This window comes from Oncorhynchus mykiss, chromosome 10, assembly GCF_013265735.2.
Source record: "Oncorhynchus mykiss isolate Arlee chromosome 10, USDA_OmykA_1.1, whole genome shotgun sequence".
Taxonomy (NCBI): Eukaryota; Metazoa; Chordata; class Actinopteri; order Salmoniformes; family Salmonidae; genus Oncorhynchus; species Oncorhynchus mykiss.
Window position 1 is genome coordinate 419,166 of NC_048574.1, and position 26,778 is coordinate 445,943.

Genomic DNA, 26,778 nt, shown 5'->3' on the forward strand with positions numbered 1-26,778 from the left:
CCTCATCCCAATCTTCTCTTTCCTCTCCTCATCCCTCTCTTTCCTCTCCTAATCCTTCTCTTTTCTTTCCTCTCCTCATCCCTCTCATTCCTCTCCTCCTCCCTCTCTTTCCTTTCCTCTCCCAATCCCTCTCTTTCCTCTCCTCATCCCTCTCTTTCCTCTCCTCATCCATCTCTTACCTCTCCACATCCCTCTCTTTTCTTTCCTCTCCTCATCCCTATCTTTTCTTTTCTTTCCTCTCCTCATCCCTCCCTTTCCTCTCCTCATCCCACTCTTTCCTTTCCTCTGCTCATCCCTCTCTTTCATCTCCTCATCCCTCTCTTTCCTTGCCTCTCCTCATCCCTCTCTTTCCTCTCCTCATCCCTCTCTTTCCTCTCCTCATCCGTTTCTTTCCTCTCCTCATCCCTCTCTTTCCTTTCCTCATCCCTCTCTTTCCTTTCCTCTCCTCAGCCCTTTCTTCCCTCTCCTCATCCTTCTCTTTCCTCTCCTCATCCCTCTCTTTCCTCTCCTCATCCCTCTCTGTCCTCTCCTCATCCCTCTCTTTCCTTTCCTCTCCTCATCCCTCTCTATCCTTTCCTCTCCTCATCCCTCTCTTTCCTTTCCTCTCCTCATGCCTCTCTTTCCTTTCCTTTCCTCTCCTCATCCCTCTCTTTCCTCTCCTCATCAGTCTCTTTCCTCTCTCCATCCCTCTCTTCTCTTTCCTCTCCTAATCCCTATTTTTCCTCTCCTCATCCTACTCTTTTCTTTCCTCTCCTCATCCCTCTTTCCTCTCCCCATCCCTCTCTTTTCTTGCCTCTCCTCATCCCTCTCTTTTCTTTCCTCTCCTCATCCCTCTCTTTTCTCTCCTCATCCCTCTCTTTCCTCTCCTCATCCCTCTCTTTCCTCTCCTCATCCCTCTCTTTCCTCTCCTCATCCCTCTCTTTCCTCTCCTCATCCCTCTCTTTCCTTTCCTCATCCCTCTCTTTCCTCTCCTCATCCCTCTCTTTCCTCTCCTCATCCCTCTCTTTCCTCTCCTCATCCCTCTCTTTCCTCTCCTCATCCCTCTCTTTCCTCTCCTCATCCCTCTGTCGCTGATAACAAGCTTCACAAACCATTTGTGTGAACGTCAGACACACTTAGCGACTGACTAAGTGTGTTTATTTGTGTGCTTATCCCGAATAAACTGTTTACTTTCCTTCTCCTTCCCTTCCTCCTGTCTTCTCATCTATACTACCCAATGGGGATAAGACGCCGACAGCGCCTCTCGTTCTCTCACTCTCCTCCCTTTCCCTCTGTCTTCTCATCAATACTACCCAATGGGGATAAGACGCCGACAGCTCTGCAACTCTCTTTTCTCTCATTCTCTCTCTCTCTCTCTCTCTCTCTCTCTCTCTCTCTCTCTCTCTCTCTCTCTCTTTCTCTCTATCTGTCTCCCTCTCGCTCTCTCTCTGTCTCTCTCTCTCTCTCTCTCTGTCTCTGTCTCTGTCTCTCTGTCTCTGTCTCTCTCCCTCTCTCTCTCTCTCTCTCTCTCTGTCTTTCTGTCTCTCTCTCTGTTTCTGTCTCTCTCTCTCTCTCTCTCTCTCTCTCTCTCTCTCTCTCGCTCCTCTGCTTTTCTAAATCAGGTGTTCTGCATGCTTAGTCACTTCCTGTTGAGGCTCAGAGCCTGCTTCCCCCCCAGAGACCAGGTGATTGACAGCTCTGCTGCGTTAGCATCGCCTGGACAGACTGGAGGGGGGGGAGACGATAGGCTGAAGGAGATGGGGGAGAAAAACGAGAAAGAGGGAGAAAGAGAGAGAGTAGAGCGATCAATCAAAAAGTTGGGTTTGTACAAAGTCAGATCCAGCCGTGGTGGAAAGTACTTAAGTATAAAATACTTTAAAGTGTTTTTTCTACGAAAATGATGATAAAGGTAATTGAGATTCAACTATGATGGTGATACGATAGGGATTACAGTTATCATCATGAATATTAAGGCTATACGCAACTTCATGTTACACACATAGACACTCAAAGTTATTATTTATTTAGACATCACACATTATAGTCTTACTCTTATACAGACATTGTACACACTCTCACTATATCACATCCAATATAGCACACATCAACCTACTGAGATTTTCTACACATATAGACACTGTTACTAAATCACATCCAATATAGCACACATCAACCTACTGAGATCTACTACACATATAGAGACTGTCACTAAATCACATCCAATATAACACACATCAACCTACTGAGATCTACTACACATATAGACACTGTCACTAAATCACATCCAATATAACACAACCTCCTGAGATTTACTACACATATAGACACTGTCACTAAATCACATCCAATATAACACAACCTCCTGAGATCTACTACACATCTAGAGACTGTCACTAAATCACATCCAATATAACACACATCAACCTCCTGAGATCTACTACACATCTAGAGACTGTCACTAAATCACATCCAATATAACACACATCAACCTACTGAGATCTACTACACATATATAGACTGTCACTAAATCACATCCAATATAACACAACCTCCTGAGATCTACTACACATCTAGACACTGTCACTAAATCACATCCAATATAACACAACCTCCTGAGATCTACTACACACATAATATCTCAACATGTTTTACCATCTGTGGCTCACAGGCACCAGCCAAGGGAATAAAACATACTGCTAGAACCTGTTTCTTGAATTATAAATATCAGACATTTGAAATCTCTAGTTTGACCGCCATTATACCTCTTATGGCAGTAACTTTACAAGCACTAATTATGGTCAATAGTATCTAGTTATAGTAAGGGGTGAAATAAGTATAGCCAGTTATAGTAAGGGGTGAAATAAGTATAGCCAGTTATAGTAAGGGGTGAAATAAGTATAGCCAGTTATAGTAAGGGGTGAAATAAGTATAGCCAGTTATAGTAAGGGGTGAAATAAGAATAGCCAGTTATAGTAAGGGGTGAAATAAGTATAGCCAGTTATAGTAAGGGGTGAAATAAGTATAGCCAGTTATAGTAAGGGGTGAAATAAGTATAGCCAGTTATAGTAAGGGGTGAAATAAGAATAGCCAGTTATAGTAAGGGGTGAAATAAGAATAGCCAGTTATAGTAAGGGGTGAAATAAGAATAGCCAGTTATAGTAAGGGGTGAAATAAGTATAGCCAGTTATAGTAAGGGGTGAAATAAGAATAGCCAGTTATAGTAAGGGGTGAAATAAGAATAGCCAGTTATAGTAAGGGGTGAAATAAGTATAGCCAGTTATAGTAAGGGGTGAAATAAGTATAGCCAGTTATAGTAAGGGGTGAAATAAGTATAGCCAGTTATAGTAAGGGGTGAAATAAGTATAGTAACCGCTCTACAAACTATCATCACCGTGCCCTTAAGGAATTTACAAATATTATGGACACATTAGAAACAGTGTATATTTGGAGACTAAAAAACCCCGACCCTAGTGAGATATACAGTAAGTGAGTACACCCCTCACATTTTTGTAAATATTTGAGTATATCTTTTCATGTGACAACACTGAAGAAATGACACTTTGCCACAATGTAAAGTAGTGAGTGTACAGCTTGTATGACAGTGCACATTTGCTGTCCCCTCAAAATAACTCAACACACAGCCATTAATGTCTAAACCGCTGGCAACAAAAGTGAGTACACCCCCTAAGTGAAAATGTCAAGGGAAATCCATGATCTAATAGAACAGGTAGACAGCAATAAAAAACGATACTACAGAGATACAAAATAAGTTTGTAAGAGTATAAGAGTATAAGAGTAAAATAAGAGTAAAACAAAAGGAACTTGAGGAACTTATTCAAGAACGATCCAATGTAATCACAAAAATAAAGCAAACTGGATGGAATATGGAGAAAAATCACACAATTCTTCCTGAATCTCCAACACAGGAAGGAACGCTAACAAAAATAATTAGCAGAAACTCGTTACTGAAGATGGAGTCGTCTATGATTCTCAGAATGATATCTTTAAAGGGGAAGATCGATATTTTAAGCAGATGTTGTCTTTTCCTTCTCATACCCGCTGAATTACGAGGAAGGAACTCTTTCCAAATAATAGTAAAATGTACAGAAAGATCAGTGCGTAGGCCATATGAGAGAGTAATAACTTTTGAGGCTATTAAATCCTTTCAGTCTGGAAAACCCCCAGGGCTTGACGGCATACTGGTAGAGGTATATCAAGTATTTTTTTTATATACAGTGGGGCAAAAAAAGGTATTTAGTCAGCCACCAATTGTGCAAGTTCTCCCACTTCAAAAGATGAGAGAGGCCTGTAATTTTCATCCTAGGTACACTTCAACTATGACAGACAAAATGAGAGAAAAAAAATCCAGAAAATCACATTGTAGGATTTTTAATGAATTTATTTGCAAATTATGGTGGAAAATAAGTATTTGGTCATCTACAAACAAGCAAGATTTCTGGCTCTCACAGACCTCTACTCTACTACTCAGATAATCAGACACTCAGACACTGACACTCAGACACTCAGACACTCAGACACTCCCCATGGTGTACTGTTTGTTTTTGTGGTGAAGATGAGTCTGATCTGAATGTTGTCAGTGTTTTACCAGGGAGGACAGGTGTTTCTGTGTCTGAGTGCGTCTCGCCAAATAGACTGTCTGTTTGTCTGTCTGTCTGAAGCATCAAAGTTGAATTCCTCAGTGAATGTCTTCTTTGAGATAGTAATGTTATACTGAAATAAAGTGACATTCCGTTTTATGATTGTGTTGTATTTGAAGCGAGGAACGGACTCACACTATCGTGATGAGGCGGCTCTGCCTGCGAAATGAAGTCAGTATCACCCTCTGCCCGAGACGGTTCATCCTCTTGGTCAAATTGGTTAAAGTGTTGGTTTCCTGAGCAGGAGGCCAGGATTCAAAATCCTACCTGTGATTAATGTTGTTTTAACCCACCAATGCTGTGTGTTTCAGGTGCCAAGGAGGTGAATGCCAGTGGAAAGACCTTCACAGTGACCAGTTCTCTACAGCTGCTAGTTGACAGGGACGATGATGGGGCAGCGTACACCTGTAAAGTAGACCATGTCGCCCTGTTACAGACACCACAACAGACTACTGAAGTATTGGAGGTGCACTGTGAGTATAACACACACACACACACACACACACACACACACACACACACACACACACACACACACACACACACACACACACACACACACACACACACTCTCCTCTCTCACTGTCTCACTGCAGAATGAGACATTCTTTGCATATTTCGAAGTTAAGGGTTAAGGTTTGTTAAAACAAAACGAATTCAAACTAATGTCTTCCACTGGGATTGCACATCTCTGGCTGCACACACACAGGCACCGTGACTCAACACACACACGCACCGTGACTCAACACAAACACACGCACTGTGACTCAACACAAACACACGCATCGTGACTCAACACACACACGCACCGTGACTCAACACAAACACACGCACTGGGACTCAACACAAACACACGCACCGTGACTCAACACAAACACACGCACCGTGACTCAACACAAACACACGCACCGTGACTCAACACAAACACACGCACTGTGACTCAACACAAACACACGCACCGTGACTCAACACAAACACACGCACCGTGACTCAACACAAACACACGCACTGTGACTCAACACAAACACACGCACCGTGACTCAACACAAACACACGCACCGTGACTCAACACAAACACACGCACTGTGACTCAACACAAACACACGCACCGTGACTCAACACAAACACACGCACCGTGACTCAACACAAACACACGCACCGTGACTCAACACAAACACACGCACTGTGACTCAACACAAACACACGCACCGTGACTCAACACAAACACACGCACCGTGACTGGGAGTCCTGGGACTGTAGTACAGCTCTCTGTCTCCAAACAGATACACACTGTCAGATATACACACATGCAATCACACATTTCAACACACACACACACACACCGAGGGACTCAACACACACACACACCGAGGGACTCAACACACACACGCACCGTGACTCAACACACACACACACACCGAGGGACTCATCACACACACACGCACCGAGTGACTCAACACACACACACGCACCGTGTCTCAACACACACACACACACCAAGTGACTCAACACACACACACACCGAGTGACTCAACACACACACACACCGAGTAACTTGACACACACACACACACCGAGTGACTCAACACACACACACACACCGAGTGACTCAACACACACACACACCGAGTGACTCAACACACACACACACACACACACAGAGTGACTCAACACACACACACTGAGTGACTCAACACACACACACACACACCGAGTGACACTGATGCCACAAGAAGTTACTGAGGTACTAGAGGTTTCACTGGGAGTCCTGGGACTATAGTACAGCTCTCTGTCTCCAAACAGATACACACTGTCAGACATACACACATGCAATCACACAATTTTTTTTCTAAATATTCCCCCCCAAAAATAAAAAATGAAAACATTTTTCTGTGTGTATTTCTCCAGATGCTCCTCGTGTGTTGATCACCCAGTCGCTGACGTTCCCTCAGGAGGGTCAGTACCTGAAGCTGGAGTGTGTATCAAAGGGAAACCCATCGTAAGTCAGTCCTCCATGCAAACATCCTTGCTAATAAAAAGCATATCCTTTAAGTTTTGTTTGTGTACCTCCTATAAATATAGTATAATAATAGTGTATAACCTCATGAAGCTGGTTGAGAGAATGCCAAGAGTTTGCAAAGCTGTCATCAAGGCAACAGGTGGCTACTTTGAAGAAGCTCAAATATAAAAAATAATTTGATTTGTTTAACACTTTTTTGGTTACTACATGATTCCATATGTGTTATTTCATAGTTTTGATGTCTTCACTATTATTCTACAATGTAGAAAATAGTACAAATAAAGAAAAACCTTTGAATTAGTAGGTGTTCTAACATTTTTGAATGGTAGTATAGTTATATTTATAATATCACAGTGTATTTAATATATTTTAGAATAAGGCTGTAACAAAAACTGGAAAAAGTCAGGGGGTCTGAAAACAAAGGTATTTTTTCTTCATCAATCTAAACACAATTCCCCATAAAGACGAAAAGCAAAAACAGTTTTTTTTTATGTTTGCAAAGGTGTCAAAACAGCATTTTTCTTTATTTAAAAAAATACAAAAATTAAGAAATATTTATTTAATATTTACATTCAATGGAAGCATCCTGTTTCCATTGATCATCCTTGAGATTATTTCACTTATAATTATTTCACTTATAATTCACTGTATCACAATTCCAGTGGGTCAGAAGTTTACATACACTAAGTTGACTGTGCCTTTAAACAGATTGGAAAATTCCAGAAAATGATGTCATGGCTTTAGAAGAAGCTTCTGAGAGGTTAATTGACATCATTTGAGTCAATTGGAAGTGTACCTGTGGATGTATTTCAAGGCCTACCTTCAAACTCAGTGCCTCTTTGCTTGACATCATCTGAAAATCAAAAGAAATCAGCCAAGACCTCAGAAAAAAAATTGTAGACCACAAGTCTGGTTCATCCTTGGGAGCAATTTCCAAATGCCTGAAGGTACCATGTTCATCTGTACAAACAATAGTACGCAAGTATAAACACCATGGGACCATGCAGCCATCATACCGCTCAGGAAGGAGACGCGTTCTGTCTCCTAGAGATGAACGTAGTTTGGTGCGATAAGTGTAAACCAATCCCAGAACAGCAGCAAAGGACCTTGTGAAGATGCTGGAGGAAACAGGTACAAAGGTGTCTATATCCACAGTAAAACGAGTCCTACATCGACATAACCTGAAAGGCCGCTCAGCAAGGAAGAAGCCACTGCTCCAAAACCGCCATAAAAAAGCCAGACTACGGTTTGCAACTGCACATGGGGACAAAGATCGTACTTTTTGGAGAAATGTTCTCTGGTCTGATGAAACAAAACAGAGCTGTTTGGCCATAATGACCATCGTTATGTTTGGAGGAAAAAGGGGGAGGCTTGCAAGCCAAAGAACACCATCCCAACCGTGAAGCACGGGGGTGGCAGCATCATGTTGGGGGGGTGCTTTGCTGCAGGAGGGACTGGTGCACTTCACAAAAAATATGGCTTCATTAGGAAGGATAATTATTTTGATATATTGAAGCAACATCTCAAGACATCAGTCAGGAAGTTAAAGCTTGGTCGCAAATGGGTCTTCCAAATGGACAATGACTCAAGCATACTTCCGAAGTTGTGGCAAAATGGCTCATGGAGAACAAAGTCAAGGTATTGGAGTGGCCATCACAAAGACCTGACCTCAATCCTATAGAAAATGTGTGGGCGGAACTGAAAAAGCGTGTGAGCAAGGAGGCCTACAGGCCTGACTCAGTTACACCATCTCTGTCAGGAGGAATGGGCCAAAATTCACCCAACTTATTGTGGGGAGGTTGTGGAAGGCTACCCGAAACATTTGACCCAAGTTAAACAATTTAAAGGCAATGCTACCAAATACTAATTGAGTGTATGTAAACTTTTGACCCACTGGGAATGTGATGAAAGAAATAAAAGCTGAAATAAATAATTCTCTCTACTATTATTCTAACATTTCACATTCTTAAAAATAAAGTGGTGACTCTAACTGACCTAAAACAGGGATTTTGTAGTAGTCAGGAATGTCAGTTTAAATATATTAGGCTAAGGTGTATGTAAACTTCCCACTTCAACTGAATATAAAAAATTGTGGTTTGGTGCAAACAATAAAAAATCCATGACGAGGTATTGAACCTAAATGACGAGGTATTGAACCTAAATGACGAGGTATTGAACCTAAATGACGAGATATTGAACCTAAATGACGAGGTATTGAACCTAAATGACGAGGTATTGAACCTAAATGATGAGGTATTGAACCTAAATGACGAGGTATTGAACCTAAATGACGAGGTATTGAACCTAAATGACGAGGTATTGAACCTAAATGACGAGTTATTGAACCTTAACCTAACAGGTTTACAAGGACGTTTACGTCAACATTTGGAAGACTAATTAGAGAAAATCATCTGGCAAATGTGAACATTTCACGGTGTCTAAGGTCTGTCTCTGTCTTTTTCTCACCCACTCTACCCCGTCTTCCTGCCTCTCCTTTTCGTCATCTCCCTCCCCCTCCCCCTCCTCATCCCCCTCCCTCTCCCTTCTCTTCCCGCTCCCTTCCCTCTTCCCACTCCCTATCTCCCTCCCCCTCACTCTCCCCTCCCTTCCCACTTCCCTTCCTATCTCCCTCCCCCTCCCTCTCCCCACTCTTCCCACGCCCTATCTCCCTCCCTCTCCCCTCTCTTCTCCCTGCTCATCTCCCTCCCTCTCCCCTCTCTCCCCACTCCCTATCTCCCTCCCTCTCCCCTCTCTTCTCCCTGCTCATCTCCCTCCCCTCCCTCTCCCCTCTCTTCCCACTCCCAATCTCCCTCCCCCTCCCTCTCCCCTCTCTTCCCACTCCCTATCTCCGTCCCCCTCCCTCTCCCCTCTCTCCCCACTCCCTATCTCCCTCCCTCCCCCCTCTCTTCTCCCTGCTCATCTCCCTCCCCTCCCTCTCCCCTCTCTTCCCACTCCCTATCTCCCTCCCCTCCCTCTCCCCTCTCTTCCCACTCCCTATCTCCCTCCCTCTCCCCTCTCTTCCCACTCCTTATCTCCCTCCCCTCCCTCTCCCCTCCCTATCTCATTCCCCCTCCCTCTCCCCTCCCTATCTCCCTCCCTCCCCCCTCTCTTCTCCCTGCTCATCTCCCTCCCCTCCCTCTCCCCTCTCTTCCCACTCCCTATCTCCCTCCCCTCCCTCTCCCCTCTCTTCCCACTCCTTATCTCCCTCCCTCTCCCCTCTCTGCCCCGTCCTTCCTTCTCTTTATTTCCCCTCAACCCCACCCACCTCTCTCCCCTTCTCTAAACCACCCCCCCCCCCCTCCACTCCCACCCCAAGGCCAGACCCTGTGTTGTGGACTAAGGATGGAGGAGAGCTACCAGACCTGGAGAGAATGATCGTGCAGGGAAGAGAACTCACCTTTTCCGCCCTTAACAAGACAGACAATGGCACCTACCGCTGTGTGGCCTCCAACCACCTAGGCACCAGCAGTGCAGAATACATACTCTACGTCTACGGTAAGAGAGCCTAATTATGTGAACAAAGAAAACGAAGGACCTTGTTGAGGGTGTATGAAACAGGGACAGAGAAGAGAAGAGAAGAAGCCAGGTCTGGTTTGGATGAATAGTTCATAAACAGTTTCTTCCAGTTCAATAATAGATACTGTATATACGATGAATAACAGAATACCAGATATATCAGAACCTCTTACAGCCATCAGATAAATAAGAGATTAGACCAAGAGAGTGGAGAACACCAAGAAGAGGGTAAACACACATATTCTCTTCGAAAACATTTATTTTAAATGGCTTTTTATAATATTAAGGTCCATCTTTCCTCTCAAATTAGATACATTAAATTGATAATGACATCTTACGTCCATGTATCTGTCTATGAATTTGAGATGTTTACAATTGTCCAACCACATACCTTAGTTGTTTACCAAAACAATGGCAGTGAGCCTTCAAAGTTATCATACCCCTTGACTTTTTCCAGCCTGAATTTTAAATTGAGTACATTTCGATTGTTTTTCACTGGCCTACATACAATATCCCATAATGTCAAAGTGAAATTATGTTTTTAGATATGTTTACAAATTAATTCAAGATGGAAAGATGAAATATCTTGGGTCAATAAGTATTCAACTCCTTTGCTATGGCCTATATAGATGTTCTTAGGACTAGGCTGCTTTTTCTCTCCACTACCTGCCTGAATGACCAAAGTAACTCAGACCCTGAATGACCAAAGTAACTCAGACCCTGAATGACCAAAGTAACTCAGACCCTGAATGACCAAAGTAACTCAGACCCTGAAGCCCAAAGTAACTCAGACCCTGAATGACCAAAGTAACTCAGACCCTGAATGACCAAAGTAACTCAGACCCTGAAGCCCAAAGTAACTCAGATCCTGAATGACCAAAGTAACTCAGACCCTGAAGCCCAAAGTAACTCAGACCCTGAATGACCAAAGTAACTCAGACCCTGAAGCCCAAAGTAACTCAGACCCTGAAGCCCAAAGTAACTCAGACCCTGAAGCCAGGATATGCATATAATGGTACCATTGGAAAGAAAATACTTTGAAGTTTGTAGAAATGTTAAAATAATGTAGGAGAATATAACACAATAGATATGGTTGTTGAAAATTCAAAGAAAAAACAACCAGCATTTTCTTTGGAGAGTCCATCCTCTTAGAAATGCAAGTAAATGGTCATATTGAAAATTAGCTCCCTGGATGCAATTCCTATGGCTTCCACAGGGTGTCAGCAGTATATGCTCAAGGTGTCAGGCTTGTAACTACAAAAACAAATACGACAAATCAGTTTTAGTGGAAGGACACAATCTTGGAAATTAATGTTTGCTCGCGCCATGAAGACATTACACACCTGCTAAAATCATTTTCCTATTGAACATACCTCTTTCCGTAATGAATATTATTGTTTGATTACATTTTAGGATATCTGAGGAGTAAATAGAAACGTATTTTGCCTCGCTGAAACAAAGTTTAGGGGTAGATTTTCGGATTCCTTTCTCTGCAAATTGAACGAATGGATTAGTCAAATCAATGGAGCCAACTAAATAGACTTTTTGGGATATAAAGAAGGATTTTATCTAACAAAACAACACTACATGTTGTAGCTGGGACCCTTTGGATGACAAATCAGAGGGAGATTTTCAAAAAGTAAGTTAATATTTTATCGCTGTATGTGATTGTATGAAACCTGTGCTGGTGGAAAAATATTTTGATGTGGGGCACTGTCCTCAAACAATCGCATGGCATGTTTTCACTGTAATGGCTACTGTAAATCAGACAGTGCAGTTAGATTAACAAGAATTAACAAGATAATTTCTTTGAATTGCGCGTCCTCCAGTTTCACCGGAAGTTGACACGCTAGCGGGACACCGATCCTTAATTAACAAGTCACATAATAAGTTGCAGGGACTCACTCTGTTTGCAATAATAGCGTTTAACATGATTTTTGAACGGCTACCTCATCTCTGTACCCCACACATACAATAATCTGTAAGGTCCCTCAGTTGAGCAGTGAATTTCAAGCACAGATTCAACCACAAAGACCAGGGAGGTTTTCGAATGCCTCACACCTATTGGTAGAACAAAAATATCCAGACATTGAATGTCCTTTTGAGCATAGTGAAGTTATTAATTACACTTCGGATGCTGTATTGCCGGAGAGGAAGGAAACCGCTCAGGGATTTCACCATGAGGCCAATGGTGGCTTTAAAACAGTAACAGAGTTTAATGTCTGTGATAGAAGACAGCTGGGGATGGATCAACAACATTGTAGAAGTTGTAACAACAGTAACAGAGTTTAATGTCTGTGATAGAAGACAGCTGGGGATGGATCAACAACATTGTAGAAGTTGTAACAACAGTAACAGAGTTTAATGTCTGTGATAGAATACAGCTGGGATGGATCAACAACATTGTAGAAGTTGTAACAACAGTAACAGAGTTTAATGTCTGTGATAGAAGACAGCTGGGGATGGATCAACAACATTGTAGAAGTTGTAACAACAGTAACAGAGTTTAATGTCTGTGATAGAAGACAGCTGGGGATGGATCAACAACATTGTAGAAGTTGTAACAACAGTAACAGAGTTTAATGTCTGTGATAGGAGACAACGGAGGATGGATCAACAACATTGTAGAAGTTGTAACAACAGTAACAGAGTTTAATGGCTGTGATAGAAGACAGCTGGGGATGGATCAACATTGTAGAAGTGGTGTCTGCATCATGTTGTGGGTATGTTTGTCATCGGCAGGACTAGAGAATAGAGTTAAGCACAGGAAAAATTCTAGAAGAAACCCTGGTTCGGTCTGCTTTCCAACAGACACTGGGGGATGAATTCCCCTTTCAGCAGGACAATAACCTAAAACACATGGCCAAATCTACACTGGAGTTGGTTTGACTTAAATCGGCTTGAAAATCTTAAATCTCCCTAGATAGAAAGGCCAAAACCTAGGAAGAAACCTAGAGAGGAACCAGGCTATAAGGGGTGGCCAGTCCTCTTCTGGCTGTGCCGGGTGGAGATTATAAACAGAACATGGCCAAGATGGCCACATGTTCAGTGTTTCTGTCAGCAGTATTACTGCCTTTTCCTCTTCAGAGTCATGGGCCCAGTTATATCCTATGCTTCTGACAATGACCTTAACCTTATGCTTTTGGGAAACCGGGCCCAGGAGAGTACTGGGGGAGCTGGAGCGTAGTAGAAGTGGGGTGGAGGCTTATCTGGCGGGGCTGTAAACTCATCTATTTAAAATACACGAAAGGAGGACTGTTGAGATGAATACTCCCAGATCCTTCTTTGGGTTGGTGAATACTCCCAGCTCCTTCTTCTTTGGGTTGGTGAATACTCCTAGCTCCTTCTTTGGGGTGGTGAATACTCCCAGCTCATTCTTCTTTGGGTTGATGAATACTCCCAGCTCCTTCTTCTTTGGGTTGGTGAATACTCCTAGCTTCTTCATTGGGTTAGTGAATACTCCCAGCTCCTTCTTGGGTTGGTGAATTCACCCAGCTTCTTCTTCTTTAGGTTGATGAATACTCCCAGCTCCTTCTTGGGTTGGTGAATACTCCCAGCCCATTCTTGGGTGGGTGAATACTCCCAGCTTCTTCTTCTTTGGGTTGATGAATAATCCCAGCTCCTTCTTCTTTGGGTTGGTGAATACTCCCAGCTCCTTCTTCTTTGGGTTGATGAATACTCCCAGCTCCTTCTTGGGTTGGTGAATACTCCTAGCTCCTTCTTCTTTGGGTTGGTGAATACTCCCAGCTCCTTCTTGGGTTGGTGAATAATCCTAGCTTCTTCTTCTTTGGGTTGGTGAATACTCCTAGCTCCTTCTTCTTTGGGTTGATGAATACTCCCAGCTCCTTCTTTGGGTTGGTGAATACTCCTAGCTTCTTCTTTGGGTTGATGAATACTCCCAGCTCCTTATTCTTTGGGTTGGTGAATACACCCAGCTCCATCTTATTTGGGTTGGTGAATACTTCCAGCTCCTTCATCTTTGGGTTGGTGAATACAACCAGCTCCTTCTTCTTTGGGTTGGTGAATACTCCCAGCTCCTTCTTCTTTGAGTTGATGAATACACCCAGCTCCTTCTTCTTTGAGTTGGTGAATACTCCCAGTTCGTTCTTCTTTGGGTTGGTGAATACTCCCAGCTCCTTCTTCTTTGGGTTGGTGAATACACCCCCTTTCTTCTTTGGGTTGATGAATACTCCCAGCTCCTTATTCTTTGGGTTGGTGAATACACCCAGCTCCTTCTTCTTTGGGTTGGTGAATACTCCCAGCTCCTTCTTCGTTGGGTTGATGAATACTCCCAGCTCCTTCTTTGGGTTGGTGAATACACCCAGCTCCTTCTTTGGGTTGGTGAATACTCCTAGCTCCTTCTTCTTTGGGTTGGTGAATACTCCCAGCTCATTCTTTGGGTTGATGAATACTCCCAGCTCCTTCTTCTTTGGGTTGATGAATACTCCCAGCTCCTTCTTCTTTGGGTTGGTGAATACACCCAGCTCCTTCTTTGGGTTGGTTAATACTCCTAGCTCCTTCTTCTTTGGGTTTGTGAATACTCCTAGCTCCTTCTTCTTTGGGTTGGTGAATACTCCCAGCGCATTCTTTGGGTTGATGAATACTCCCAGCTCCTTCTTTGGGCTGGTGAATACTCCTAGCTTCTTATTTGGGTTGGTGAATACTCCCAGCTCCTTCTTCTTTGGGTTGATGAATACTCCCAGCTCCTTCTTCTTTGGGTTGGTGAATACTCCCAGCTCCTTCTTAGGTTGGTGAATACTCCCAGCTCCTTCTTTGGGTTGATGAATACTCCCAGCTCCTTCTTCTTTGGGTTGGTGAATACTCCCAGCTCCTTCTTCTTTGGGTTGGTGAATACTCCCAGCTCCTTCTTTGGGTTGGTGAATACTCCCAGCTCCTTCTTCTTTGGGTTGGTGAATACTCACAGCTTCTTCTTTGGGTTGGTGAATACTCCCAGCTCCTTTTTCTTTGGGTTGACAAAACAGAGGGTAACCAAGACAATCCATTGCTTATGTTTGTCTGACAGGTGTGTAACTTCTGTTGAGGAGGAGATGAGGGAGTCTGATGGGTGTGTAACAAGATGGTCTCTTTACCAATTGTGCTATTATTGTGATTTGATTTGAACTTCTGTTGAGGGGGAGAGATGAGGGAGTCTGATGGGTGTTTAACTTCTGTTGAGGAGGAAATGAGGGAGCAGAGGGGTTGATGGTCTGCCTGTGGACTTTTATAAAAAGGTTCTGGGGAATCATTGAACAGGACTTGTTTTGCGTGAGTGTGTCGGGAAAGGGGAGTTGTCGCTAAACTGTCAGCGGGCGGCTTTGACTCTCCTGACCAAAAAAGGGGACTTGAGCGACCTAAAGAACTGGAGGCCTGTGGCCTTGCTCTGTGTGGACTATCAGGTCCTCGATAACAGACTCAAGTCTGGACTCTAATGTACAAAATGACCGAACGTACCGTGTACCAGGACACTCAATCATAGACAATCTGTTCGTAATCAGGGACAGGCTGGACCCGTCGAGGCTTTTGAATGTGAATTTTGGACTGGTTTCCTTGGACCAGGAGAAAGCCTTTGATAAGGTGAACCTTAAATATCTGTTCAATGCTTTGTCTGGTTTTGGTTGTGACTTAATGCATGATCAAGGTGGGGGGAAGGGGGCACATAGGCCCGTAAGGATAGGACGGGACATTCGTTAGGGCTGTCCTCTTTCAGGGCAGCTATACACTCTTATTGAGCTTTCTTGGCCTGCTACGCAGGAATCTGCAGGGAGTGTGTGAGCCAGGCATGGGGTTGGGGACGAGCCAGGCATAGGGTTGGGGACAGCATACACTGATGACTGCCTCAGTGTTGTTTAGGGATGGGCTCCGGGCCCTAGAGAATAGTTTGAGGGTGTAATATGGGTTGTCTTCAGCTGAGTTGTGGCTGGAGGGAACAAGCGTGTGCTCTTTTGAGGCGAGCTGGCAGTTTAGCATATCACCCAGCAGCATACCACCCTGCTGGCTTTCCTCTGAAGCTGGTCGGTCCCTCTGGTCTAACGAGACCCCAGGGCAGTGAAGGGGACATTGCCGTGTGAAGGGTGTCTTATTTTGGATGGGACGTTTAAACAGGCTTCCTGACTCTCTGTGGTCAATAAAAATCGAGTAGGGGTGTTAACTCCAGTGTCCTGGCTAAATTTCCAAACTGGACCCTTGATCCATCATGGCCAACTTATCATCCACCTTGTTCCGAATCGGCATTGATCACTCCTCACCTCTCCACCTGATAGCTGATGTGTGGTGAGTGCTCAGATGGGTGTCACACATTGGTGGTGGACGAGGTGAGGATTCCCCTTTACTATGTAAAGTGCATTTTGCTACAAATCCGCAAAATATGTGTACACGGCCAATGAAAATTGTATTGTTGTGGATTTTGGGGTGGGACGCAATTCCTTTTTATGGGTATGAGTGGATCCCCATTAGTTCCTGCCAAGGCAGCAGATACTCTTCCTGGGGTTTATTATGGATCCCCATTAGCTCCTGTCAAGGCAGCAGCTACTCTTCCTGGGGTTTATTATGGATCCCCATTAGCTCCTGTCAAGGCAGCAGCTGCTCTTCCTGGGGTTTATTATGGATCCCCATTAGTTCCTGCCAAGGCAGCATCTACTCTTCCTGGGGTTTATTATGGATCCCCATTAGATCCTGCCAAGGCAGCAGCTACTCTTCCTGCGGTTTATTATGGATCCCCATTAGTTCCTGTCAAGGCAGCAGCTACTCTTCCTGGGGTTTATTATGGATCCCCGTTAGTTCCTGCCAAGGCAGCAGCTACTTTTCCTGGCATCCAGCAGCATTAAGTCGGGGGGGGGGGGGTAAATGTGGTGTTTTTAGTGTAATGAGGACATCTCGTAGCCTAGGTGACATTTAAGAAACACATTGAATCACGCACGCTAAGGGAGGTGGAGAGGAAATCTCTCAAAGTTACACTAGCCTGACATTTCACTGGCCTGAGAGGATGGAAGATCAATATGTAGCTAGATGTTAACTAGCTAACGTTGCCCATGAATGGAAGCAAGTATTTTAGCCAGGTAGCCTAGGACAACAAAAAAAACGAAGTGTGTCCTGTATGACAGAGTCATAGACCGTTTCGTCAACATGAAAGAGACGAGGATGGCATTGGTGTTTCTCTACAAGTAGGGTGAGTCAACATGTATTTCCACTTGTTAAGTAAAACAAACACACAGTCAATAATACAGTAGAAAAATAAGTCTATATACAGTGTGAGCAAATGAGGTGAGATTAGGTGAGGTAAAGGCAATACATAGGCCATGGTGGCGAAGTAAATACAATGTAGCAATTAAAACACTGGAATGGTAGATTTAACTGTAGATGAGTAGATGTGCAAAGTAGAAATAATGGGGTGCAAAGGAGAAAAATAAATAAATACAGTAGGGGAAGGGGTAGTTGTTTGGGCTATTTATAAATGGGCGAGGGAGATAAGTGTTTCCAGTTTCAGAGATTTTTGTAGTTTGTTCCAGTCATTGGCAGCAGAGAACTGGAAGGAGAGGCGGACAAAGGAGGAATTGGCTTTGGGGGTGAAAAGTGAGATATACCTGCTGGAACGCGTGCTACGGGTGGGTGCTGCTATGGTGACCAGCAAGCAGAGATAAGCTGGGACTTTACCTAGCAGGGTCTTGTAGATGACCTGGAGCCAGTGGGTTTGGCGACGAGTATGAAGCGAGGGCCAGCCAACGAGAGCGTACAGGTCGCAGTGTTGGGTAGTATATGGGGATTTGGTGACAAAACGGATGGCACTGTGATAGACTGAATCCAATTTGTTGAGTAGGGTGTTGCAGGCTATTTTGTAAATGAAATCGCCGAAGTCTAGGATCGGTAAGATGGTCAGTTTTACGAGGGTATGTTTGGCAGCATGGGTGAAGGATGCTTCGTTGCGAAATAGGAAGCCAATTCTAGATTTAACTTTGGATTGGAGATGTTTTATGTGAGTCTGGAAGGAGAGTTTACAGTCTAACCAGACATCTAGGTATTTGTAGTTGTCAACATATTGTCACGAACCGGCTCAAAGCCCATAACAAAAGGGAGACAACGTGGAGATAAGGAGTAACAAAACATATATTTATTAAATAAAGTAAACTAAGTACAATATACAAAAAAAAAGAAAGGTATTTAGTTTGTCTGGAAGCAAGACGTTGGTGTCCGTGACGTGGCTGGTTTTCTATTTGTAGTCCGTGAGGAGGTAACAGACAGTAAAACAAACACTTTAATATGTCCTAGATGAAAGGAAAGAAAAAGGACATTAGTTATTAGGACACAAACTCCATCTTCGGGGCAGAATAATCCCCTGGATTTGTGCTGGGCTCTGAAAAGTCTGCTTCAACCCAGTAGTTGAAAAACGTTTCAGAATGCATTGTTCAGATATTGCATTAGCAGTAACCTAACATATTTACCTTGTTCTCTGGGAGTTAAACACTATGGGGGAGGAGTGTAGTATCTGGGATCTACATCTGTTTATATTAGTTACTGTGCTGTTACTAAGCAGTAATGCATTACGGCAGTGTTACGTTACTACACCTAATAGGAAACGCACATGCGCACTGGGGTATTTGTAGTCTGTGATTTTCCTGTAGATCCTGCCACATGCATCTCATGTCTGAGCCGTTGAATTGCAACTCCACTTTGTCCCTGTGCCGGCATTTGGCTTGTGTGTTGGCCTTGAGGACGGAAAAACTGCACTGTTTATGTTCAGCCATATTTCCAGACCTCTTCCATGGTTTAATGCAGTGTTTCACGCTTTCAGTTGTGTGCAAATGCCGCCGTCCATCCACGGTTTCTGGGTTTTAATAGTCACAGTGGGTACAACATCACCAATGCACTTCTTCATGGACTCACTCACCAAGTCAGCGTATAGGTTGTATAGGTCGATGTTGTTCTCTGAGTCTGACCAGATAACATTCCAGTCCACGTGATCAAAACAATCTTGAAGCGTGGCTTCCGATTGGTCAGACCAGCGTTGAATGGGTTCTCGTCACTGGTACATCCTGTTTGAGTTTCTGCCTATAAGACAGTAGGAGCAAGATGGCATCGTGGTCGGATTTGCCGAAGGGAGGGCGGGGCTTTGTATGCATTGCTGAAGTTAGAGTAGCAGTGGTCGAGTGTATTACCCCTGCACGTAGTGCAATCAATATGCTGATAGAATTTAGTTGTTGTAAAATTTGCTTAGTTAAAATCCCCAGCTACAATAAATGCACCCTTGGTGTTTGCTTGAGGGGGAATGTACAGCTGTGACTATAACTGATGAGAATTCTCTTGGTAGGTAAAATGGCCGGCATTTGATTGTAAGGAAGTGAGTGGGTGAGCAGAAGCACTTGAGTTTCTGTGTGTCGTTATGATTACACCATGAGTTGTTAATCATGAAGAATACACCCCCGCCCTTCCTCTTCCCAGAGATTTTTATCTATGTCGGCGCAATGCACGGAGAAGCCCGGTGGCTGATCCGATTCCGACAACATACCTAGAGAGAGAGCCATGTTTCTATGAAACAGAGAATGTTACAATCTCTGAGGTCTCTCTGGAAGGTAACCCTTGCTCAAATTTCGTCTGCCTTGTTGTCAAGAGACTGGACATTGGCTAATAGTACTCGGGAGCAATGTGCCCGTCTATGGAGCCTGACCAGAAGGCCGCTCCATCAGCCCCTTCTGCGGCGCCGTTGATCCATTGTCCTGGGTGGTGTTCCAAATTGAGGATCCGCTTGGGGAAAGTTTCCTAAGAACTCGAAGCGACCATCTCTGTCGGCATCTTTCTGCTTTATTCCATAACAAAGCCATCTTCTACAGAGAGATGCACCTGGAGAAGAGTCACATAAGCTAGCTGATCCTGGGGCTCTGTTCACAAACACAAACAGAGCCACAGACAGCCACACAATTAGACCCAACCAAATCATGAGAAAACAAAAGATAATTACTTGACACATTGGAAAGAATTAACAAAAAAACAGAGCAAACTAGAACGCTATTTGGCCCTAAACAGAGATGTACGCAGTGGCAGAATACCTGACCACTGTGACTGACCCAAAATTAAATCCCATATCTACTGGATGAAATACCACAGTGACATCACAGCAACAAGATGTGTGACCTGTTGCCACAAGAAAAGGGCAACCAGTGAAGAACAAACACCATTGTAAATACAACCCATATTTATGTTTATTTATTTTCCCCTTTTGAACTTTAACTATTTGTACATCATTGCAACACTGTATATAGACATAATATGACATTTGAAATGTCTTTATTCTTTTGGAACTTTTGTGAGTGTAATGTTGTTTATTGTTTATTTGTTTATTTCACTCTTGTTTATGATCTGTTTCTCTTGCTTTGTTAATGTAAACATAGGTTTCCCATGCCAATAAAGCTCTTTCAATTGAATTGAGAGAGAGAGAGACAGTCAGAGAGACAGTCAGAGCGAGCGAGAGACAGAGACAGAGAGAGAGAGACAGACAGAGAGACAGACAGAGAGAAAGACAGAGAGACAGTCAGAGAGAGACAGTCAGAGAGAGACAGAGACAGAGAGAGAGAGAGAGAGAGAGAGAGAGAGAGACAGACAGAGAGACAGACAGAGAGACAGACAGAGAGACAGTCAGAGAGAGACAGAGAGAGAGAGAGAGAGACAGACAGAGAGACAGACAGAGAGACAGACAGAGAGAGAGACAGACAGAGAGACAGAGAGAGAGAGAGAGACAGAGAGAAAGAGAGACAAAAAGAGAGAGTCAGAGAGAGCTAGAGACAGTCCCATTTCCTGGGTAAAACGTTCCGCTGTAATAGTAAAGGTGTAAACTTGGCAGTAGAAAATCTTAACAGTATATTTGACCTCTCAGCTTCCCTATCAAATCTAAAAATCTCAAATAGAAAACCGAAGAAAATTAACAATAATGACAAATGGTTTGATGAAGAATGCAAAAATCTAAGAAAGAAATTGAGAAACCTGTCCAAACAAAAACATAGAGACCCGAAAAACCTGAGTCTACGCCTTCACTATGGTGAATCACTAAAACAATACAGAAATACACTACGGAAAAAGAAGGAACAGCATGTCAGAAATCAGCTCAATGTAATTGAAGAATCCATAGACTCTAACCACTTCTGGGAAAATTGGAAAACACTAAACAAACAACAACACGAAGAATTATCTATCCAAAATGGAGATGTATGGGTAAACCACTTCTCCAATCTTTTTGGCTCTATAACAAAGAATAAAGAGCAAAAACATATACATGATCAAATACAGATCTTAGAATCATCTATTAAAGACTACCAGAACCCACTGGATTCTCCAATTACATTGAATGAGTTACAGGACAAAATAAAAACCCTCCAACCCAAAAAGGCCTGTGGTGTTGATGGTATCCTCAATGAAATGATCAAATATACAGACAACAAATTCCAATTGGCTATACTAAAACTCTTTAACATCATACTTAGCTCTGGCATCTTCCCCAATATTTGGAACCAAGGACTGATCACCCCAATCCACAAAAGTGGAGACAAATTTGACCCCAATAACTACCGTGGAATATGTGTCAACAGTAACCTTGGGAAAATCCTCTGCATTATTATTAACAGCAGACTCGTACATTTCCTCAATGAAAACAATGTACTGAGCAAATGTCAAATTGGCTTTTTACCAAATTACCGTACAACAGACCATGTATTCACCCTGCACACCCTAATTGACAACCAAACAAACCAAAACAAAGGCAAAGTCTTCTCATGCTTTGTTGATTTAAAAAAAGCCTTCGACTCAATCTGGCATGAGGGTCTGCTATACAAACTGATGGAAAGTGGTGTTGGGGGTAAAACATACAACATTATAAAATCCATGTACACAAACAACAAGTGTGCGGTTAAAATTGGCAAAAAACACACACATTTCTTCACACAGGGTCGTGGGGTTAGACAGGGATGCAGCTTAAGTCCCACCCTCTTCAACATATATATCCACGAATTGGCGCGGGCACTAGAAAAGTCGGCAGCACCCGGCCTCCCCCTGCTAGAATCCGAAGTCAAATGTCTGCTGTTTGCCGATGATCTGGTGCTTCTGTCACCAACCAAGGAGGGCCTACAGCAGCACCTAGATTGTATGCACAGATTCTGTCAGACCTGGGCCCTGACAGTAAATCTCAGTAAGACCAAAATAATGGTGTTCCAAAAAAGGTCCAGTCACCAGGACCACAAACACAAATTCCATCTAGACACTGTTGCCCTAGAGCACACAAAAAACTATACATACCTTGGCCTAAACATCAGCGCCACAGGTAACTTCCACAAAGCTGTGAACGATCTGAGAGACAAGGCAAGAAGGGCATTCTATGCCATCAAAAGAAACATAAATTTCAACATACCAATTAGGATTTGGCTAAAAATACTTGAATCAGTCATAGAGCCCATTGCCCTTTATGGTTGTGAGGTCTGGGGTCCGCTCACCAACCAAGACTTCACAAAATGGGACAAACACCAAATTGAGACTCTGCACGCAGAATTCTGCAAAAATATCCTCCGTGTACAACGTAGAACACCAAATAATGCATGCAGAGCAGAATTAGGCCGATACCCACTAATTATCAAAATCCAGAAAAGAGCCGTTAAATTCTACAACCACCTAAAAGGAAGTGATTCACAAACCTTCCATAACAAAGCCATCACCTACAGAGAGATGAACCTGGAGAAGAGTCCCCTAAGCAAGCTGGTCCTGGGGCTCTGTTCACAAACACAAACACACCCTACAGAGCCCCAGGACAACAGCACAATTAGACCCAACCAAATCATGAGAAAACAAAAAGATAATTACTTGACACATTGGAAAGAATTAACAAAAAAACAGAGCAAACTAGAATGCTATTTGGCCCTAAACAGAGAGTACACAGCGGCAGAATACCTGACCACTGTGACTGACCCAAAACTAAGGAAAGCTTTGACTATGTACAGACTCAGTGAGCATAGCCTTGCTATTGAGAAAGGCCGCCGTAGGCAGACATGGCTCCCAAGAGAAGACAGGCTATGTGCTCACTGCCCACAAAATGAGGTGGAAACTGAGCTGCACTTCCTAACCTCCTGCCCAAAGTATGACCATATTAGAGAGACATATTTCCCTCAGATTACACAGATCCACAAAGAATTCGAAAACAAATCCAAATTTGAAAAACTCCCATATCTACTGGGTGAAATTCCACAGTGTGCCATCACAGCAGCAAGATTTGTGACCTGTTGCCACGAGAAAAGGGCAACCAGTGAAGAACACACACCATTGTAAATACAACCCATATTTATGCTTATTTATTTTATCTTGTGTCCTTTAACCATTTGTACATTGTTAAAACACTGTGTATATATATATATAATATGACATTTGTAATGTCTTTACTGTTTTGAAACCTCTGTATGTGTAATGTTTACTTTTAATTTTTGTTGTTTTTCACTTTATATATTAACTTTGTATGTTGTCTACCTCACTTGCTTTGGCAATGTTAACACATGTTTCCCATGCCAATAAAGCCCTTGAATTGAATTGAATTGAATTGACAGTCAAAGAGAGAGAGAGAGGGAGACAGAGGACAAGAGAGATATAGAGACAGAGAGATTGTGTAATTGTTTGCTGTTCATTTTTTATTGTTTACTTAACTTTTGTTTGTTTGTTTTCTATTTCACTTGCTTTGGCATTGTAAACATATGTTTCCCAACAAAGCCCATTAAATAGAAATAGAAATTGATGTTGAGAGAGAGAGAGAGCGAGCATCAGAGAGAGCATCAGAGAGAGAGAAGAGAGAGAGAGCGTCAGAGGGAGAATGAGAGAGATAAAGAGAGAGAAAGAGAGAGAGAGAGAGAGAGAGAGGGAACATAAACATATAAAATATGATATTCATGTAACCCCATAAACTGTCACCATATTTCAATCTACCGCTTTAATAGACCAGAGAAAGTGAGAAACATTTAGCCTTGGTTGGTTTTTGGAAACTAGGTTTTTATGTGATCCACCATTTTAGGGCTTCAGAAGTTAATGGTAGACCTGGACAAATCAAAATGGCTTCCTTTGGTAATTTGACATCGGGAGACTGTTCTGTCAGCGTTATCTCCCTAACTATAAGGTCATCAGGGTGCAGGCGACCGCTCGACAGGAGGCTGCTGAAGGGAGGACGGCTCATAATAATGGTCGTAACGGAGCGAATGGAAATCATGTGTTTAATGTATTTGATACCATTCCACCCATTCCGCTCCAGCCATTATCACGAGCCCCGTCCTCCACGATTAAGGTGCCACCAGCCTCCTGTGTTTAATGTATTTGAAACCATTCCACCCATTCCGCTCCAGCCATTACCACGAGCCCCGTCCTCCACGATTAAGGTGCCACCAGCCTCTTGTGTTTAATGTATTTGATACCATTCCACCCATTCCGCTCCAGCCATTACCACGAGCCCTGTCCTCCACGATTAAGGTGCCACCAGCCTCTTGTGTTTAATGTATTTGATACCATTCCACCCATTCCGCTCCAGCCATTACCACGAGCCCCGTCCTCCACGATTAAGGTGCCACCAGCCTCTTGTGTTTAATGTATTTGATACCATTCCACCTATTCCGCTCCAGCCATTACCACGAGCCCTGTCCTCCACGATTAAGGTGCCACCAGCCTCTTGTGTTTAATGTATTTGATACCATTCCACCCATTCCGCTCCAGCCATTACCACGAGCCCCGTCCTCCCTAATTAACGTAGCACCAGCCTCCTGTGTGACTGACTGTTTTGCTAATCACCTTGCATCATAAATAACGACTTGTTTTGTAGATCAGTCAGTCATTTACAATTTACCCATGACACACCTTACTCTGAGGTCATCACGGTGCGACTAGGCCTGAGACAGGGCTTATCAGACCATGACACACCTTACTCTGAGGTCATCACGGTGCGACTAGGCCTGAGACAGGGCTTATCAGACCATGACACATCACGGTTTTGATGCTCCCGAACACGGACAGGGATTGTCAGACCATGACACACCTTACTCTGAGGTCATCATGGTGCGACTAGGCCTGAGACAGGGCTTATCAGACCATAACACACCTTACTCTGAGGTCATCACGGTGCGACTAGGCCTGAAACTAGGCTAATCAGACCATAACACACCTTACTCTGAGGTCATCACGGTGTGACTAGGCCTGAAACTAGGCTAATCAGACCATAACACACCTTACTCTGAGGTCATCACGGTGCGACTAGGCCTGAGACAGGGCTTATCAGACCATAACACACCTTACTCTGAGGTCATCATGGTGCGACTAGGCCTGAGACAGGGCTTATCAGACCATAACACACCTTACTCTGAGGTCATCACGGTGCGACTAGGCCTGAAACTAGGCTAATCAGACCATAACACACCTTACTCTGAGGTCATCACGGTGCGACTAGGCTTGAGACAGGGCTTATCAGACCATAACCACTTTACTCTGAGGTCATCACGGTGCGACTAGGCCTGAAACGGGGCTAATCAGATCATAACACACCTTACTATGAACAGTGTTTATTATCTCCATAACCTCAGCTGTGCTTTTAGTTGCCATTAAATCGCTGCTGTCTTCACACCTGTCCACTGGTGCTGAGAGGAGCAGATCCCTATTGGAGCAGATCCCTATTGGAGCAGATACCTATTGGAGCAGATCCCTATTGGAGCAGATCCCTGTTGGAGCAGATCCCTATTGGAGCAGATACCTATTGGAGCAGATACCTATAGGAGCAGATCCCTATTGGAGCAGATCCCTATTGGAGCAGATACCTATTGGAGCAGATCCCTATTGGAGCAGATCCCTATTGGAGCAGATACCTATTGGAGCAGATACCTATTGGAGCAGATACCTATTGGAGCAGATACCTATTGGAGCAGATACCTATTGGAGCAGATCCCTATTGGAGCAGATCCCTTATCAATGGTTTCTCAAACTAAAGGTGCTAAACACAGCTGCAGCTAAATGTGAAGATTATATGCTAATATTGTGCTTCCATGGTAACAAAGAGAAGGGAAGGCCCAGGTATGGAATGGAACACAAATATCAGCAGAGAAGCCATTTTGTTTTGGTCTTTCAAACCAATTAATAATTCAGAAACTACTCAACTTCCCGGTGACGTGTGTTCCTCTCGACCCTGATTGGCAGGTGACCTGTGACACGGTGGTAATCATGAATTTGTAAATATCATGACAGTTGAGTGAACTCTGGCGTCAAGGAATGTTTAGACGAATGTTGTACATTAGGTCTACTCACATTGAGTTGTTTGGAAGTTGGACTTATACAGCTCAGGTGTAGGATCTTAATTTGACCAGTTTTGTCGCAGCAAAATAATTCTGTATAAACAGGATTGGATTGTTGGTTGTAAAACTGGATGAAATTAGGCAATACTGTTACAGGTCTTTTTCAGGTGCTCTTGTTCAAAACTCTGTGTACCTACAGGCCAATTTCAAAACTGTTAAACTTAAGTTCAAAACCTAACATAACACACAATTGAATAAGACAGCAATTTGCTACACTTCTACAGTAATACCGTATTGAAATATATTCCATATCTAAAAAATAAATACTATC

At 43.4% G+C, this 26,778-nt stretch overlaps 1 protein-coding gene across 1 annotated transcript in view; it reads left to right on the forward strand.

Annotated features, from left to right (window-relative positions):
* LOC110511297 (cell adhesion molecule 2-like) overlaps nucleotides 1-26,778 on the forward strand; it is a 227,381-nt gene that overhangs the window by 131,241 nt on the left and 69,362 nt on the right. The window contains exons 5-7 of the mRNA XM_036989434.1: nucleotides 4,949-5,110; nucleotides 6,546-6,636; nucleotides 9,974-10,152. Coding sequence (XP_036845329.1) covers nucleotides 4,949-5,110; nucleotides 6,546-6,636; nucleotides 9,974-10,152 — 432 coding nt within the window. The remainder of the gene's footprint in view (nucleotides 1-4,948; nucleotides 5,111-6,545; nucleotides 6,637-9,973; nucleotides 10,153-26,778) is intronic.